This window comes from Nycticebus coucang, chromosome 9 (genome assembly GCF_027406575.1).
Source record: "Nycticebus coucang isolate mNycCou1 chromosome 9, mNycCou1.pri, whole genome shotgun sequence".
Taxonomy (NCBI): domain Eukaryota; kingdom Metazoa; phylum Chordata; class Mammalia; order Primates; family Lorisidae; genus Nycticebus; species Nycticebus coucang.
In genome coordinates, this window is record NC_069788.1 from 107,532,397 (window position 1) to 107,552,388 (window position 19,992).

General features: G+C 44.7%; 1 protein-coding gene across 4 annotated transcripts in view; it reads right to left on the bottom strand.

Annotated features, from left to right (window-relative positions):
• ADCK1 (aarF domain containing kinase 1) overlaps positions 1 to 19,992 on the bottom strand; it is a 128,150-nt gene that overhangs the window by 100,867 nt on the left and 7,291 nt on the right. For all 4 annotated transcript variants that reach the window (XM_053602295.1, XM_053602292.1, XM_053602293.1 and 1 more), the window contains exon 3: positions 17,946 to 18,029. In XM_053602295.1, the coding sequence (XP_053458270.1) occupies positions 17,946 to 18,029 (84 nt within the window). The remainder of the gene's footprint in view (positions 1 to 17,945; positions 18,030 to 19,992) is intronic.

Consider the following 19,992-nt stretch of genomic DNA (forward strand, 5'->3'; position numbering starts at 1 on the left):
CAAGGCCAGAGCCACTGACATGACAGGATGAAGGGGCACAGGTTCCTCTGCACTAAGCATTCTGTTTCCAGAAAATTCCAGTCAGAATGAAAATCTTTCCTATCAGTGGTAAAACAGGAAATTATCATTAGTCACTGACACTTCAGCAGGAGTTTCTTCACCTGTTTTGTTTTGTTTTTTTTTTTTGTAGCCAAGAGCAGAATTCAATGGAATGGGACAGGTTCCAAACATAGGATCAGTTTCAGAGGCCATCCTAAAAGGGAGGCTGCAGGAGGGGATGTCTAGAGAGGGCAGTTACTAGTGGCTGAGAAAGCTTAATGAATAAAACATGCTTCATAGCTGCCAAGGATACTTGCATTTTAATAAGAAACAGTTTTAGGCCAAAGGAATTACTCTCTAACAGTGGAATTACAAGCAGCCACAATGATTTAGGGAGGTATTAATCAAAGAAAGTTGTTCCAGTATCCCTGAAATCCCCAAAAATGAGCTGATGTGACTATGTAAGCTCTCAGCAAACAGCAAATAAGCTTCAAATTTAAGAGATTAATAATATTATTACTGGCAACTTGTGACTCTGTCTGCCAGTGAGCAAGGCTGCCACCACAATGACAAACCCAGATGCCCACAGGAGCCCAGGACACGCACTCTTTGGCATCCATTTGGGAACCTAGTTGCCAGAAAAGCTGAAGAGAACGACTTCCCTCCATCTGCCTCTTAATCACACACACTGAGAAGATGCATAATTAATTTGTTCTCAACAGTTGTTCTGTGGCTAGAAGAGTGAGGGCATCTCTGGAATGGCAATTACAGACAAGAAAAACAAGTGTTAGGCCACGAACAGAATAATGCACCCAGCCAGCCCCTCCCTTCCCTTCCCCATCATGCTTGTTGAGGACTTGGGCCTGTATGTAGGAGTCTTTTTCATTTCTTCATAGCCTTGAGTTAGTGGAAAGGAACAGAAAAGAAAACCCTAAAAGATACAGGGAAGGAGGCCACACTGCCACATCAGAGAGATAGAATAGACACAAAGCTCACTCCAGAGCGAAGACCAACAGGCAGGGCATTGAATTTACTTTAAAATCCTTCAGCCAAAATAAATAAGTGAAAGAATTATGACAACATATTTTAGATCCAAGTGTAGGTATAGAGGTTTACCATACTATTCTCTGTAGTTTTTGAATTACATTTAAAATTTTTAGTTTTTTGTTTATCTTGAAGATCCAACAGTGAGTCCCCAGACTGCTGTTCCTAACTCTTCACTAGGGCCTAAGAGGCCCGGTGTTCTTGACCTGTGCCAGCCTCTCTCATCTTATTTTGTACCACTACTCTGTCATTTACTCTACTCTGTCACGCTGGCCTTTCAGGTCATTGGATGAGCCAAGCTCATTGTCACCTTGTGGTTTTTAGGCTTTCCGTTCCCTCTTCCCAGGGCTGGCCTGATGGATGTATAGCCTTGCCCTGTACTCAGAAGGGCTGGCACTTGTGATGTGATGCTCTACAGTCACTGGAGAAGTCAGAATAATGCTCCTGCCCCCTACTCCTTGGGACCTATGTGTTGCCTTACATAGCACGGGGAATTAAGGCTGCAGAAGAAACATAGGTTGCTAATCAGTTGACCCTAAGAGCATGAAATTATCCAGAATTACCCAGGCGGACCAGGTATTGAACACCATGGCTTTCGGAATTGGAAAAGAAAAGCAGAAAGAGAACCAGAGAGGTGGCAGCAGGGGAGAACTTGCCCACTTGTTGCAGGCTTTGAAGATGGGGGAAAGGCCATGAGCCCAGGAATGTGGGTGGCCTCTAAAAGCTGGCAAAGACAAGGAAAGGAATGCTCCCCTAGAGTGTTCATAAGGAACACAGCCCTGATGATACCTTAACTTTATTCCAGTGAGAACCATTTCGGAATTGTGACCTCTGGGCTTGGCACCTGTAGCCCTCTGGTTAGGGCGCCAGCCACATGTACCAGGGCTGGGTGGGTTCAAACCCAGCCTGGGCCTGCTATACAACAACAACAACAAAAAAAAAAGCCAGGTGTTGTGACAGCTGACTCTAGTCCCAGCTACTTGGGAGGCTGAGGCAAGAGAATCACTTAAGCCCAAGAGTTTGAAGTTGCTGTGAACTGTGATGCCACAGCACGCTACCAAGGGTGACATAGTAAGACTCTGTCTCAAAAAAAAAAAAAAAAGAATTATGACCTCTGGAACTATAAGAGAATAAATGTGTATTGTTCCCAGCTGCTATATTTGGGGTAATTTGTTATTAACAGCCATAGGAAACTAATACAATGGCTATCTTGAGATTCGTTAATGTTATTTTTGAATTTGTGTTTTATAAATGAAGTCTGATGAGAAAAAGAGTGTGAACTGGGAGTTTCAGCTCCCAAACAGCCCCACCTCCTCAGAATGGGTTCTTGGCTGACCGCTCTGCACCTGGCACGGCTATCGCTGCTGCTGTCCACCCAGGGTGGCAATGAGAGCAGGACTGGTGGGGGTGGGGGGAGGGCTGCATTCTGCTGTTGCTCTCCATCCCCGTGGGGGTCTGGGCACAGGCATGGGGAGAATGGAGGTGGCCCTGCCTCTTCCTCTAACACTCTTCCCCCAGCCCTTCTCTTACTTGTGCTTTAAAAATCCCACATCAGAAAGCCCTTACTCAGTTGTGCCTTCAGCCGCTCTTTCTCCCATGACTACATTTTATCTCCCTATAGATATTTATATCATTTTATCTCCTGACAGAAATTTACATCACTGATGCACTGAAAAGTATACACTGAGACTACTGCGTCCAGCATCATTACAAGTGCTACAGACACAGCAGCAGTCAACGCAGACTGAGTCCCCTGCCCCCCAGAGCTGATGTGCTAGTGAGTTCCATCAACAGTTAGTTATGTCTTGTCCCCTAAGCCCCAGAACCCCACATAGTGCCTGGCACATAGTAGGTATTCAATAAATATCTGCTGCACAACTGACTGCATGAATAGTGGCTTAGATAACTCTGCACTGAGACCAGACACTGCACAGAGACATCCTTGTTCATCTTATCTGAAGGGGTGGGGAGGGGCTGTATCCCATACACAAAAACTGGAAGGGAGAAGGGGCCTGGAGACAGACTTGGGGTGAAAGAAGAGGCAGCACCCCAGTTCCCGGACCACCTTGCCTTAAATTAGCCTCACATATGTCCTGGAGTTATCAGTCAACAGTTTATTTGTATATTTAAGTGAAGTTATTCTGCTAATTGGACATATGTCTCATGGTTCTACAAGGAAAAGTCTATTAAAAAGTCTTGCTGTAACAGGCAAGAGCTTTGAGGGTAGTTTTATTCAGGGACAGGAAGAGAGCTGAGTGGATTTTAATTTGGTAGAAAATAGCTGCTTGGGGCCAAGACAGTGAGAAGCGGGAAATCAAGAACAGACTATTAGATTACTGCTGTTAACAAGCATCTCGATCACCCTCAGAGCTGCACAGGGCCTTGCATCAACTTTATTGATTATATTACAGCCTCCCATCTACCTCTGCTATGCCAGCAAGTCCCATTTTGGAGACGTGGTCACTGAGGCAAGAGAAACACATCTTGTCTGAGCCAATGTGAGTCTGTCCTCACAGCCCCTGTGGCCTAACCTCCTGAACACATTAAGGTGTGAGAATTTTTGAATCCCAGATGAATAGCCCAGAGGGTTTCAGGAGAAATTACACAGGGCTGAGGGGATGGGAGAGAGGTAGACAAAAACACTGGTTTCTCAAGGCTTGACAAATGACTCTAACTCCCTGATACAACAAGGACATCGTGCTGTATGGACTGCCAGCCCAAAGGAACCCTGGGGAGCTCACCCAGTCCATGTCAGTGAGCTGGGAAGCATGGTTACAGGCACAGGCTCGGGAGCCACACCATTTGGGACTACATCCAAGCTCCTGTAGTGGGTTGAATGGTGCCCCCCTCCCCCTCCCCAACAAAAGGTATGTCCACATCCTAAGGCCTGGAACCTGAGATTGTGACCTTATTTGGAAAAAAAGGGTCTCTGCAGATATAATTAAGAATTTTTAAGACGAAATCATCCTATTGCCCAAGTGGGCCCTAATTCCTAAATTCAATGACAACTGTCCTTCTAAAAAAGAGAAGAAAAGACAGAGGCAGAGATTAGAGTGATGAAGCAGAATGCTGACAGCCACCAGAAACTAGAAGAGGCAAGGAAGGATTCTTTTCCAGAGCCGCCAAGAAGCCACATGATCTGGCAACACTGTGATTTCAGACTCCCAGGTTCCAGAACTATAATAGAATAAACTTCTTAAGCCACCCAATCTGTGATAATTTGTTAGGGCAATCACAGTCCACTTACTAGCTGTGGACTCTTGGACAAGTCATTAATCCATCGGTGCCTCAGTTTCTTCATGTGTTAAAGAGGGATGGTAACAACAGTTTCTACTCACAGGGTTGTTATGAGAATTAAACAAGACAATAGAGAGAGAGTCCTTAGTACACTGCATCAGAAGCTAACTAAATCTGTAATGCTTTAACAAGATACCTGACACTGGATAATTTATTAAAAATAGATTTATTCCTTACAATTCTGGAGGCTGGGAAATTCAAGGCAGAGAAACCAGTGTCTGGTAAGGGCCTTCTTGCCGCATCATCCCATAGTAGAAGGTGGAAGAGTCCGAAAGCACGCAAGAGCACAAGAAGAAAGTGAGAGGTAAGGGCCCACCTCATCCTTTTATCAGGAACCCACTCCCCGTTATCCCATTCCCACCATAACTAACCCACTCCCACAATAACAGGGGAGTTATTAATCCACTCAGGGAAGGCACAGCCCTCATGGCCAGATCACTTCTTGAAGGTCCCACCTCTCAACAGTTGCACTGAGAATTAAGTGCATGAACTTAGGCGGATACCTTCAAACCACAGCAGAAGCCTACCTGGAAAATTCATTAAAAGTGTGGCTTTCCAGACAGGCGCAATAGCTCACTCCTTGAATCCTAGCACTTGGGGAGATTGAGGTGGGTGGATTGCTTGAGCTCAAGAGTTTGAGACCAGCCCAAGCAAGAAAATGAACCCATCTCTACTAAAATAGAAAAACTAGCGGGCATTGTGGTAGGTGCCTATAGTCCCAGCTACAAGCAGGGAGGCTGAGGCAAGATCACTGAGCTATAACACTGCAGCACTCTACGCAGGGTGACTCTGCTTCCAAAAAAGAAAAAAATAATATATATATACATATATATGGCTTTCCAGTACCCTACATACGTATATATACATACAAATAGCTTTCCAAAAAAATATACATATATACACATATGGCTTTTCAGTATCCTAGGATCATGAACAATAAATCTTTAGAGTACAGGACCCAGGAGTCCACACTTACAAGGCTCCGCGAGTGCCTCTCATAGTCTGACAGATTAGGAACCACCAGGGAGCTGTCCCATTCTTGCCTCCATGCCAGACACAGCATCTCTTGTTTCTAGAAAGTTGCCCTCCAAATTCAGACTTCACAGTGTTCCTAGGTAAACCATTCTGGTACTAAACCACCTTAGCCACAGGGAAGTCCCAGCTTACGTCTACCCTAAATCCCTCATCACATAACTTCAAGCTGTTGACCTTCACCCTCTTCAGCAGAAGTGGAAACAGCTCAGACCTGGGGGAAGGACTCAATCCGGGGCAGCACAGAAAACCGCAGGGGGTTTTCAGTGGGAAAAATGATCAGGATTGAAAAGTTCAGCCAGTGCTCGGCACCTGTAGCTCAAGTGAATAAGGCACCAGCCACATACACCAGAGCTGGAGGGTTCAAATCCAGCACGGGCCTGCCAAACAACAATGACAACTACAACCAAAAAATAGCCGGGTGCTGTGGTGGGCGCCTGTAGTCTCAGCTACTTGGGAGGCTGAGGCATGAGAATCGCTTAAACCCAGGAGTTGGAGGTTGCTCTGAGCTGTGATGTCACAGCACTCTATCCAGGGTGACAGCTTGAGGCTCTGTCTCAAAAAAAAAAAACAAACAAACAAACAAAACTTCAGCCAGAGTTAGTCTGGGATAAGATCTGGAATGGGGTTTGAGATGGGCAAGGACAGGTCAAAGCTGAGAGTCCTCCAGCTCCTGCCCCACTAAGTCCCTTGCATTAGCTGCAAGCTAAACCCTCAATGCAGCACGGAATCTGGACAGTCGGGACCTCAGTCTGCCTCCACCCACCCTGCAAAACCCAGGGGCAGGGAATCATTTTCCCTTTACCTGGAGGTGCAGCTCTGCAACAGCAGAAAGCCAGTTCCGTGCCATCATAGCTCACAGCAACCTCACAGCCCGAGTGTATCCAAGCAGCCCCTGTAGGTGAGGGAGCCACAGACATGCCCGAGGAACTATGCACTGATCAGCACAGAGAGACACTGCACACACAGCCAACTTTCCAGCTCCAGTGCCACCGAGGGGCTGTGTTTCATTACTACTGTGGGCTTTGGAAAGGGATCACTGCTTAAGAGCCACGGCAGAAAACACCATTCCATCAGGCATCTTCAAGTACAAAGAAGCCCCAGGAGATAAAGAGAGGAAAAGAGAAGAGCTGGAAAGAGAGTGGCCAAAAACAGCAGGGGGAAGACCAAGGCAACAAAGGGTGAACGCCGGAATTTGCCCAGCATCTGCTACAGATGGTGCAACCTGGTTTCTCAAAGTGTGACCCCATAGCAGTGATGGCAAGCAAAACGTAGTACAAAGGGCAGTCCCAGTTGGCACTAGAACATTTATTTGCATATGCATTCGCTAGACACAGAGAGAGGCACTGAATCAAACCTATAATTTCACAGATATTTTTGTTTAGAACAAAGCCAAGTAAAGGAAAGAGAGTCAACAGAATAAAAAAAAATCATTACAATACAGAAACAGTCGGTTATATAGAAGTACATGGGAATGATAAACAATGAATTCAAGACAGGGCTTATACTGGTAATGCAGGCCAGCTGTAATCAGAGAAGAAGTACCTGGGGACTACAACTGAATAGGTAAGAGATTAACTCTGAAATAGGACAGGGAGTCTGAGGGTGATCACTGAATTATTTTGTATACCTTTTCTTAAGTCTTAAATATGTCACATCTTTTTTTAAAATACAAGATAAATGCAGATATGGCAAAATAGGATGTAATTATCGGCCAAGGTCCACACGCAACTAAGAAGTCTAGATCATTTAAGATGGTAACTGGCATTACCTTGGTTGCCTAGCACCAGCCTTCATGAGATCGTTCCAATCATACCCTTTTCCTCCAAGACTGATGAGAGTGGAGCCCATCAAGACTCTCCCCACACCAGAGCAAAGCCAACTAACGTACTCCTATGGAACTCTCCAGGAATCAGCAAGGCTTCGGGGCCAGGGCCACTGGGAAAACGGCACAGATTTGCAATGCAGTACTCAGAAAGGTCTAGTTACAGAAAACCAAAAAGAGGTGCTAGACTTTGTTTCCCTAATTCCAGAGGCCTGGTCCTTAGATGACCCACAAGAGCAAATTAAATGCAGCTCATGCTCTTGCAGAAATTATCACAAACTCCAAGAAAACCAGTCACCAAGATAGCAAGGATTCAATTTCCCTCGTCCCTCTGCAGAAAAAACTTTCCGGAGAATGTTCCGTGATGACAAACAAAAGCAGCAGAAGGAGGTTTGGGGGCATACTGCATAAAAACTCACTGAAAAGCTTCCATGCCAGGTCAAGAAGGCTGCACGTGTGGAGGAACTGCAGCACAATCAGACAGAGGAGGAGGGTACCCAATCCAGACCTCCCAAGCAAGGACCCGTCCTTGCCCCTCTTGGTTAAGAGTTAGTCACTGTCAGAGGTCAGTAATTCCAGACCAGGAGCCAGAGCTAGTAAGGCAAATAACTGATTTCATACCTGCTCTTCCCTCATTCCAACTACTACCCTGTTTCCCCGAAAATAAGACAGCGTCTTATTTTAAGGTGTGCTCCCAAAGATGCGCTAGGTCTTATTTTCAGGGGACTTCTTATCTTTCCTGTAAGTAGGTCTTATTTTCGGGAAAACAGGGTAGCAACTTGAGGGCAGAGGTCAAGCTTCATTTCCCTTTATCTTCTCTGAACCTCTCCCAGTACCTGGCACAGAGCAATCTCAGTTAACACCAGCTAAAATAATAGATGGATAGAAAAATAGTGAAGAACTATCCTGGTTTGGCCAGTCCCCAGGTTTCTAAGAATATTCCTAATGAGCCAGACACTGCTACAGTGTCCCTTGTTTACTGAATTACTATAACTTCACTAGACTAATAGTATGGTTATCCTCAAAACTAGCAGTTTGTTCAAAAGCTTAGGAGTTGAAATACTTTCCCAAAGCAAAACCCTAAGGACCACCAATTCCACTGAAGAGTCTACACTCTCCTCCACTGGGGAATGTAAATGCTAAGTAGTTGTTAAATTAACCATTTGGCTGGTTGACTAAATGAGCAAAGGAAATTCTAGGGAGGAGACTCTATTTCCCTTCTCCCTCCTCCCATGTCTCCCAAACCCACCACAGGTAGCAGCAGAGCCTCAGGCTCAGGCTAGGGTGGGTGAACTGGGGAGCAGAACACCTCCAAGCAGTCACAACCAGCTGGCAAAGAGCCACTGCACAGCCATCTTTGTCCCCACTTTCCATCCAACTTGGTGCTTGTCCCCAGATTGGAAGCAGATAAACAGGGCGACAACAGACTATAAAGTGCTAAGAACATGAGATTGGGCAAGATCTGGATGTCAAGATCAAGTTCATGATCTGCTATAAACCTAGGGGCTAAAATCACATCACTTCTCTCTGGACCTCTAGTTCTGCATCTGTACATTCGACACTTGAACTAGCTGATGCCCAAGATGTCTTTCTCAAGTTCAATGGAATGAATATAGAGTCAATGCCTGACATTAATCCCTAACTGCCCCCTTGACCAAAATAGAATGCCTTCTGGATTGGGAGCTGCCCAATTCGTAAATCATTCTCTACTCAATTCAACTGTTAAATTTAAAAAGAAATTGAGCCCCATTCCCCCAAAACACCTTACCATATCTCATGGTTTAAAAAGTTGATAGTGTTTAAATGCAGATTTCAGTAATACCAAAATTGTTGCCCTATACTCCAACTTAAAGAAGCCTGTGTCCCTTAACAAGACGTAAAGCTTAGCAGAATTTGATGGGCACAAAACGTTCTTACAGCAAATTGACAGCTACCTCCCCTTCTCAGCCAGTACTGCAGTTTCGGGTGAGCACATGAGGGAAGCTCTCTCTTCTCTCTCCCTCACTCCTTGTGCAAAAAGGAATCACCAGTCAGATTGGAGGGCTTTAGAGAAGAAACAGCATGCTCACTCGCCCCTTGCTTTCTCCTCTCCTTTTTGGGGTCTGCTTATCCACAGAGCACTGACTTTCAGCTCTTCCCTTCCCTAAGTGCTGGCCCTCATTTGAGAGCTTTGGCAGTGTCTGTGCCTGGGTAGGTAAGTCTACCAAATTTGGTGACGTTCAGCAAGCCCACTTGCTTCAGACCCAAACCATATGCACCAGCCCTGCATTTATCAGTTATGTAACTGACATTTCAATCTCCTTGATTTTGCTTCTCAGGCAAGGCAGAGAAGGACATTATTAATCATGACTTCCTTAAGTCCAAATATTAAGTCCTATAGTAACTAATCAAACATACACACATGCTGCTGACTTGAAGCCCCTGATACCACAGCAGCCCAGAGACCGACTTGGTAACAAGAATTTGAGCTCAGCTAAAAAGCTTCATAGTCATAGCAGCAATCAAGGTCCCCTCCTACATTGTGACTCTGATTAAGGAAGAAAACGGTTTCTCACTCTCATTCTCTCTCTCTCTCTCACACACACACACACACACATTCATACACTTCTACCCACTTTCTTACAGAGTAGAGGCTCAAAAATGATTTAGTAACTGATAACTTCAAACATTCTCGTTCATCGAAGGCTTAATAACTTTACTCAAGAACTTTTATGGCTCCCTACTGCCTATATAAAATCTGGCCTTGAGTCCTTCTGCAACCTAGCTCTAATAGAACTGCGACCTTGTTCTATCTGCCAGCATGCCCCTTCACTCGTCCATACTTTAGTCACCAATAACATTGAGCTAATCTATGTTTCTTATAGCTAATCTCCAAAATTTGACCCATCACTCTCAGCCAAAAATCACATTGTCCCCAATAGTACATGTTTTGATCTATCCACCTTTCCAAATCAACTTGTATTCAACTTCACCCTATTAGGCCACTCTCTCTGCTCTTGTTTGCCTCAAGGATCTTAAGGTATATCAGGGTTAAACAAGTAAGAAAATATATTGTAGGCCGTGCATACCTGTAATCCTAGCACTCTGGGAGGCTGAGGCAGGTGGTTTGCCTGAACTCAGGAGTTCAAGACCAGCCTGAGCAAGAGCATGACTCCATCTCTATTAAAATTGTGGTAGAGACCCCTGGGAATTGTGATAGGTGCCTGTAGGTGCCTACAGTCCCAGTTACTCAGGCAGCTGAGACAACAGGGTTGTGCAAGCGCAAGAGTTTGAGGTTGCTGTGAGCTATGATGCCAGAGCACTCTACCCAGGGCAACAGAGTGAGACTCTGCCTCAAGAAAAAAATAAAAAGAAAGAAAGAAAATATATTGTCAATAATATGAGGCAGGTTTCTCACTATCAGAGAAAAAAGACACATATAAGGAAAGGGAGAAAGCTAATATGGACTCTGTGGGGTTGGCCTAGAATTGGATACATATTTGAACTCATAGTTTCTTAAAAGACAGACGTGTTGTGTATGCATGAGTTAGTGTCTGACGTATCTTTCCTTGCTCTGTCTCCTGGAAGGGCCTAGAAATAACAGCACCTCAGTAGCAATGAGCACACTTAGCTTCCAAATCTTAGTTTCTACACAGCATTCTCCAAGAAAAGGAACCAGGGCTGTTAGAGAAGTAATGGATCCTAAGGCTGTGGCAAGTAAAATACAAGATAATCCTGGAGCATCTTGTGGTACAATAAAATAAGATAGTACTCCAAAAAAAGTTGGGGGTATATCAAAAGGACACAGAAGCTACCCTGAAGGAGTGATACCCAAAGTTGGAACCATTTAAGCATCAAAATAAATGATTATTTCAGATATAAAGGATAAGGACTGTTTGGATTATATATTGGATGTATAACCCAAAGAATAAATATCCATGTGTTCATGCTGAGAAAAATAACTGGGAGAGAAGAGAGCTCTTTCTTACAGAAGAATTCCAATTAACAAATATATAGACAAAATAAGGAAAATAGAATATCATTAACTTGTTCATTACAATGAAAAAGGGCTATCAAGGCAGACCATACACCCTGGAACTCCTCTCTGGCTGGTTTAAATAACCTACAATGTCTAATTTTTTTTTTTTTTTTTTTAGACAGAGTCTCAATCTCTCACCCCAGCTAGAGTACAGTGGCATCACCATAGCTCAAAGCAATCCCAAACTTCTAGGTTCTAGTGATCCTCCTGCCTCAAGCCTCCTGAATAGCTGGGACTACTGGTGTTTGCCACTGCTCCAGGTTAATTTTTCTATTTTTTATAGAGACTGAGTCTCACTCTTGTTCAGATTGGCCTCAAGCTCCAGACTTCAAGCAATCTTCCCGCCTCAGCTTCCCAGAACGCTAGGATTACAGGCCTGAGCGACCATACCAGGCCACATCTAATTAAGCTAAGTTTTTCCTCTCCATTCATAAAACTGAGCAGGGGAAACCCCACCACCACCATTCTGCAATTAGGAAAGCAGAGGTGCCTGACAGTACACTAGGAGCCTGGGGACCTGAATCTAGGTTCAAAATGACTCAAATTCCACCCAGCTCCATCCAATCCTCTCCTCACCCTCATTAAGAACTAATGCCCACCAACCCAGGAATGGATTAACAAGCTGTGGTATATGTATACCATGGAATACTATTCAGCCATTAAAAAAAATGGAGACTTTACATCCTTTGTATTAACCTGGATGGAAGTGGAAGACATTATTCTTAGTAAAGCATCACAAGAATGGAGAAGCATGAATCCTATGTACTCAATCTTGATATGAGGACAATTAATGACAATTAAGGTTATGGGGGGGGAAGCAGAAAGAGGGATGGAGGGGGGTGGGTGGGGCCTTAGTGTGTGTCACACTTTATGGGGGCAAGACATGATTGCAAGAGGGACTTTACCTAACAATTGCAATCAGTGTAACTGGCTTATTGTACCCTCAATGAATCCCCAACAATAAAAAAAAAAAAAAAAAAAGAACTAGAATCCTGAATTTCATTTCTCCCCTTGAGTTAGGGCTGTTTCTGTGACCTCTGTAAATGCCATTTTTGCTTCTCCAAGAATCCCCAGTATACCAAAAAACTCATTGGATGCAAGTAACAGTAAAGTTAACTCAAACTGCCTTAAACAAAAAGGGAGTTTCCTGGCAGACATAACTGAAAAATCCCAGTGATAGTCTAGCTTCAGCCTCAGCTAGATCTAGGGACTCAAATAACATATCTCTTTGCAATACTAGCTCCATTCATAGATGGTTTTCCCCTCATGGTAGCAAGATAGCTGCCAAAAGCTTTAAGCCAATATCCTACACTCTCAGCTAACCCTACAGAAAAGAGAGAGCCACTATTCCCCAATAAAGTCCTGGATCTGAAGTTCACTGGCTGGAACTGACAAGTCCTCATCCTTGAATCATCTCTAGGGCCAGTAGAATGGACTCCACTGATTACCTGCCTAAAAGGTGGAGCAAGCCCTACCCAAACCTCATAGAGAGTACCTGAGATAGGGTAGCTCCCCAAAGGAAAGTCTGGATGCTATTTTCCAAAATGAGAATGGCTCCTGAACTGCAAAATTAACAAGTATCCACTATATCCCAACCCCTTAGAATTAACTCCATCCTGCCTCCTCCAGCCCATTGCTTGGACAGCTACACCTATGATGATTTCCTTAGGCCAGCTCACACACTTCTCAGTTTATAATCATCCTAGGAACCAAAGATCTAGTTCTCCAAAGCACCTTAGCCCCTCCCTAGCCCCTTGGTTGCCTAGCAAAGGGCTACGGTGCCTCTAAAGAACACCTCTGCACGCTGGCTCCTAGCTCTCTGGATGCAGAGCTGAGTCACTGAGATCCCAGCCTGCCAGTGCCAACCTTGGAAGTGCTGCTCAAAGTCATCACTGCCTGCCAAGCTAGTTTCCTGGCTCTGACATACTCTGGGACCTTGAGATGCTGACTTGACAGGTGAGATAATTATATTTTACCCTTAGCTCATTCCTTTATCAGGCCTGCTGACGAGAAGGGATAAGCATTCAGATGGAAGAAAACACTCCTGCACTATTTACTCAAGCTCTTTAGTGCCAGCCAGCTCCCCCTTCCCACACAACTCTAGAGACCGGTCTACACTGTTATCTGGTGTCAGCTGCCATGTGCTGCCCTCTTGTCAAATGCCAGGCTGCACTTTCCTTCCCGCATCCCCAAAAGCTGTCAACTTCTCCAGGAGCTGCAGCACCACTGCCTTTCAGATGACTTACACGTGATGGGCAAGTGACTTCACACACTGATCACCCATCTGCTCTGCAAACTATTCAAGGAGGAGGCTTTGCCCCTGTGTCCTGACCTGGAGCCCACTACAAAATGTCACTCCTGGAGCGGTGTTTCAGGGTCCATAGCTCTGGTTAGATGGAGAAAGGTGGCAGGGAAAATCAGGGGGGCATAAGCCTCAGAGGCAGGGGCTTTGAAATTCTCCATAAAAACTAACATCTCATTCATTCTTCATCCAACCAACCTTTATTCAGGACCTACTGTGTCCTGGTTACCGTGTGTGTATAAGAGCTGCAGACATGGATATATACACAGCACAGACCAAGTCTCTCCTCATGGAGCATAACTTACAGGACACATCTTAGTTTTGATACCTGCCTTGTATTTCACAAGGTGCTAATTCAGATATTACCTATAAAATCCTATAAAAATATGGGCGGGGAGTGGTGGCTCACACCTGCAATCCCAGCACTCTAGCAGGTGGATCAGGAGTTCAAGACCAGCCTGAGCAAGAGCAAGACACCATCTCTACTAAAAAAAGAAAAACTAGCCAAGCATGGTGGTGCAGGCCTGTAGTTCCAGCTACTTGGGAGGCTGAGGTAAGAGGATCGCTTAAGTCCATGAGTTTGAGGTTGCTGTGAGCTATGATGACACCACAGCACTCTACCCAGACTGATAGTAAAATTCAGTCTCAAAAAAAAAAAATCCTCAATAAATAGTATAACCAGCTGAGCACGGTGGCTCACACCTGCAATCCTAGCACTTTGAGGCAGGTGGATTGCTTGAGCTCAGGAGTTCAAGACCAGCCTGAGCAAGAGTGAGACACCGTCTCTACTAAAACTAGACAGGCATCACAGAAAGTAATAGTCCAAGCTACTTGGGAGGCTGAGGCAAAAGGATGACTTGAACCCATGAGACTGAGGTTGCTATGAGCTATGACACCGTGGCACTCTAGCCTGGGACAATAGAATTAGACTCTGTCTCAAAAAAAAAAAAAAAAAAGAAAGAAAGAAAAAGTAGTATAACCATCTCTAGTTTACAAACAAGAAAAATGGCAGCCCTAAAAGGCTAGATGGGTGGCGCCTGTGGCTCAAAGGAGTAGGGCGCTGGCCCCATATACTGGAGGTGGCAGGTTCAAACCCAGCCCCAGCCAAAAACTCCAAAAGGCTAGATGAATTTCCCAAAGCCAAGGCATCAACTCAGGTGTTCTGACCACAAACCTTTCATTCTATCTCAGACCTCTCAAAAGGCAAGGAGGTAGGAGGTAAAGCCTGGCATTAAAATATTAAATTAACTCAGTCCAAGGCATGACTGCTAAAGGTAAAATATCCAAAAACGAAAGCCGTACTCCCTGATCTAAAGGAACAAATAGTCTCAAAGAGAAAAAGACTGTAACCAACTATCATATGTGACAAGAAAAAAGATAAAGAAATTAAGTTCAAAACTTCTCTGAAGAAGACAGGCGCACGGCCTTCAGACATATGAAAAAATGCTCATCATCTTTAATCATCAGAGAAATGCAAATCAAAACTACTTTGAGATATCATCTAACTCCACTGAGACTAGCCTATATCACAAAATCTCAAGACCAGAGATGTTGGCGTGGATGCGGAGAAAAGGGAACACTTCTGCACTGCTGGTGGGAATGCAAATTAATACATTCCTTTTGGAAAGATATATGGAGAACACTCAGAGATCTAAAAATAGATTTGCCATTCAATCCTGTAATCCCTCTGCTGGGCATATACCCAGAAGACCAAAAATCACAACATAACAAAGATATTTGTACCAGAATGTTTATTGCAGCCCAATTCATAATTGCTAAGTCATGGAAAAAGCCCAAGTGCCCATCGATCCATGAATGGATTAATAAATTGTGGTATATGTACACCATGGAATACTATGCAGCCTTAAAGAAAGATGGAGACTTTACCTCTTCCATGTTTACATGGATGGAGCTGGAACATATTCTTCTTAGTAAAGTATCTCAAGAATGGAAGAAAAAGTACCCAATGTACTCAGCCCTACTATGAAACTAATTTGGGGCTCTTACATGAAAGCTATAACCCAGTTACAACCTAACAATAGGGGGAAGTGGGAAAGGGGGGGGTGGAGTGGGTAGAGGGAGGGGGATGGTGGGATCACACCTGTAGTGCATCTTACAGGGGTATTTGCGAAACTTGGTAAACGTAGAATGTAAATGTTTTGGCACAGTAACTGAGATAACGCCAGAAAGGCTATGTTAACCATTGTGATAAAAATGTGTCAAATGGTCTATGAAGCGAGTGTATGATGCCCCATGATCATATCAATGTATACAGTTATGATTTAATAAAAAAAAAAAAAAAAAGAAACTAAGTTCAAATAGGAAGATAACTCTGGAAGGGATATACAAGAAACAGCGATCACCTCCAGACAGGAAAATTGGTACCTGAGGAACACGGATAGGAGGGTGATTTTGTATGTTTCAAATATCATATATTTTGAATTGTGTACCATTCGAATGTATCTCCCATTAAATAACACTTCAAAGATGCAATCAGCCAGCTCCTGAATTTAGAAAATTCTACAGAATAAATGATCTGGTTTCTTCAATGAGCCAAGTAACTCAAAAAAGAAAAAAGAAAAAAAGGAGAGGAAATGTTATAGATTTTTAAAGATTTAGGAAATATCACCAAAACAGAACGGTGCCTGTGGCTCAGTGAGTAGGATGCAGGTCCCAGCCAAACTGCAACAAAAAAATAGCCGGGCCTTGTGGCGGGCGCCTGTAGTCCCAGCTACTCTGGAGGCTGAGGCAAGAGAATCACCTAAACCCAGGAGTTGGAGGTTGCTGTGAGCTGTGATGCCATGGCACTCTACCAAGGGTGATAAAGTGAGACTCTATCTCTTAAAAAAAAAAAAAAAATCACAAAAACATAATATATGTACCTTGTTGGGATCCAGATTTGAACTAACTATAAAAAGACATTTTGGTGACGAGGGAACCTTGAACGGGGACTAGCTATTAGAGATTATTAAGGAATTATTGATTTTGTTAAGTATGATCATGACATTGTAGGCATGTCTCCTTAAAGAACCTCACCTATTCTAGACACACACTGGAGTATTTACAGGTGAAACAATATGATGCCCAGAATTGGCATTTAGGTATTTCAGCAAAAATAACAAATAAATAAATGAATTAAAAAACAAATGAAGGAATAATAAATAAAAGCAGGAGTAGATGACTAATAAGATGGGCAAAATGTTGATAATTTCCGAAGCTGGATGACAGCTCCACCAAGGTTCATTACACTATTCTCTCTACCCTGGTGGGTGGCTGAAACTGCCATAATAAAAAGTTTAAAAAAAGATTTAAAAATTAATTATTCCATCCACACAGGATGACTGAGAAGGAAAGGATCACAGATCTGGTGTTTGAGATGAATCCAGGAGGATGACTAGGAATTTTCTAAGAGGCAAAGGGCACCCCTGGCTGAGAGGACTGCCTCAGCCAAGACTTGCCAGTTTATTACAAATGTCTCTCTGGAGCAGCCAAAGGTGCCTGCCCTTACCTCAAACTCAACCTACATACACAAAAATGCCCCCCTGCTTCATCCCCCAACTCTCTGGGATATCTATTTTTTTTTTTTTTTTTTTTTTTTTTGTAGAGACAGAGTCTCACTGTACCGCCCTTGGGTAGAGTGCCGTGGCGTCACACAGCTCACAGCAACCTCTAACTCTTGGGCTTACGCGATTCTCTTGCCTCAGCCTCCCGAGTAGCTGGGACTACAGGCACCCGCCACAACGCCCGGCTATTTTTTTTTTGGTTGCAGTTTGGCCGGGGCCGGGTTCGAACCCGCCACCCTCGGTATATGGGGCCGGCGCCCTCCTCACTGAGCCACAGGCGCCGCCCTCTCTGGGATATCTAAATGTAGCATCAAATCAACTACCCCACTCCAGGTAAGAACAGAGAGTTTGGGGTCGACAGCGCCAAAGGCCTATAAGAGGCTCCAGAGTAGACTTCAGAGAATAGAAAAGCAATTAACCTCCTTCAATTGGGTTTTGCCTGACAAAGAGTTTAGAAGCTGGCTGAGTTGTCTTGGGGACAGAGCCTACATCCCTCCTGAGTCATCCCAGACACTTTTACTCCCCAGAAACACACACTGGCCTCCCCAACAGCATCTCGTATATAGATTAATAACCTCAGTACCATGGGACCTGGAGTCCATCTACCAGCCTCCACCCATCAGCACCGAAAGACTCCACAAGAAGGAGGAGGTAGTCCTCCTTTCCTCCTTCCTAAACCCTGACAGCCAATGGCCCTGGCCTCTGCCCCCAACACTGCCCTCCACCCACCTCCAGCTGCATGCAGGAAGCTTGCTGGCCAGCCAGCAGCCGTTCAGGACCCATCCAGTCCTGGCCTGGCAGAGATGGGTCCCATCCATCCCATACCTTGGATCGCAACTGCAAGTATTCCTCTGAGCCATAAGGGACACTCCTCAGGGAGGTGAGGTAGTCATAACTGATGACAGCTGTCTGTGAACCAAGGGAGAAAAAAGTTTAGTGCCTAGACTTCAAGGATTATTCCTCTGCCCAAGCCTTGCAGCTGTAGGCCCCTGACACAAGCGTCTATCTCTGGGGGAGTGGCCAGTCCCACTCTTAAGATTCTCTGCCCCCAGATCTTAGCCTGGCTGGCTTCTTCCTGGCATTCAGGGCTCTGCACAAATCCCACCTCTGCCCTCCCACCACACCTCTCCCATTCCCAGGCAGGAACTCTCAATCATTTCTCATAACAAATAACTATTCAAAATTATCTGGCTCACATACTTCCTTGATTGCAGATTGTCTCTCCTGCAACAGAATTTAAGCCAGTGTTTCTCAACCTTCCTAATGCTGCGAGCCTTTAATACAGTTCCTCATGTTGTGGTGACCCTCAACCATAAAATTATTTTCACTGCTACTTCCTAACTGTAAACTTGCTACTGTTATGAATCGTAATGTAAATATCTGATATGCAGGGCGGCGCCTGTGGCTCAGTCGGTAAGGCGCCGGCCCCATATACCGAGGGTGGCGGGTTCAAACCTGGCCCCAGCCAAACTGCAACCAAAAAATAGCCGGGCGTTGTGGCGGGCACCTGTAGTCCCAGCTGCTCGGGAGGCTGAGGCAAGAGAATCGCTTAAGCCCAGGAGTTGGAGGTTGCTGTGAGCTGTGTGAGGCCAGGGCACTCTACCGAAGGCCATAAAGTGAGACTCTATCTCTACAAAAAAAAAATATCTGATATGCAGGATGGTCTTAGGTGACCCCTGTGAAAGGGTCATTCGGCCCCCAAAGGTGTCACAACCCACAGATTGAGAACCGCTGATTTAAGCTATATAAGGACAGGGGCGTGTCCTCCCTGTTCATCATGGAACCCCCTGCACTTTTACACTGCCAGGCACATAGGTAAACACTAGTTGATTGAATGCTCTTAGACAAACTTATCCCCCTTCTCTGAATCACAAACATTATTTTATATTTGTGTTTGCTCTGCTAACCAAAACTTCTAGAGAGGTCCCCTTATCCTTGGTGAATCAGAAAATTACAGGCTCCAAGGTATCTCAGACACCCAGAAACCCTAGGGAGTGGTTACCTAGTGCCAAACCTTCCTTTTTAGAATTGAGCAACTAGGGACCCCTAGACATTACAGGGCTTACAAAGCTGACAGTAAGAAGAGTCTGTTCCTTTGTCCACACTCTACAAGTTTTCTCCTATTCAACTTACACTTACTAAACACCAACGATGAGCAAAACCTGGTGATGAAGAGCGCTCAAGGATGATCAAGACCAGAGCCCGGCCTTTAAAGAATGAACAGCTTAAGGGCTCAGCAACCGTAGCACAGTGATTACGGAGCCAGCCACATACACCAAGGCTGGGCGAGCTAGAACAACAATGACAACTGCAACAAAAAATAGCCGGGATTTGTGGCAGTTGCCTGTAGTCCCAGCTACTTGCGAAGCTGAGGCAAGAGAATCACTTAAGCCCAAGAGTTGGAGGTTGCTGGGAGCTACGACGCCACAGTACTCTACCAAGGGTGACATAGTGAGACTCTGTCTCAAAAAAAAAAAAGAATGGACAGCTTAGTGGCTGGCTTCTAAAGCACTGCTTAGTACCTTCCTCCCTGCTTTCCAACTGTTCTCATTTCTAAGGTTCCATTCAAACTCTGCTTCCTTGAGAACTCTCAGCCTGACTCCCAGGCCACAGTGCTCACACTTGTATCTGACCACAGCAGTAGTCATCTTGACACAATGCATGGATTCAGACTGTTCTTATATATGTGCACTTTTTATCCAGAAGCTCCTTCAAAGCTGAGTCTAGATGGGACAGCTCATCTCTACCCCTCAAAGCACAGAAGACAATGGTGGGCCCAAAGAAGGCACTCAGTAAGCACTTGGGGACTATTTCCTCATTCATAGACTATCTAGCCAAAATCTAGTTGTCTGTCTTGATTCTGTGATTCAGC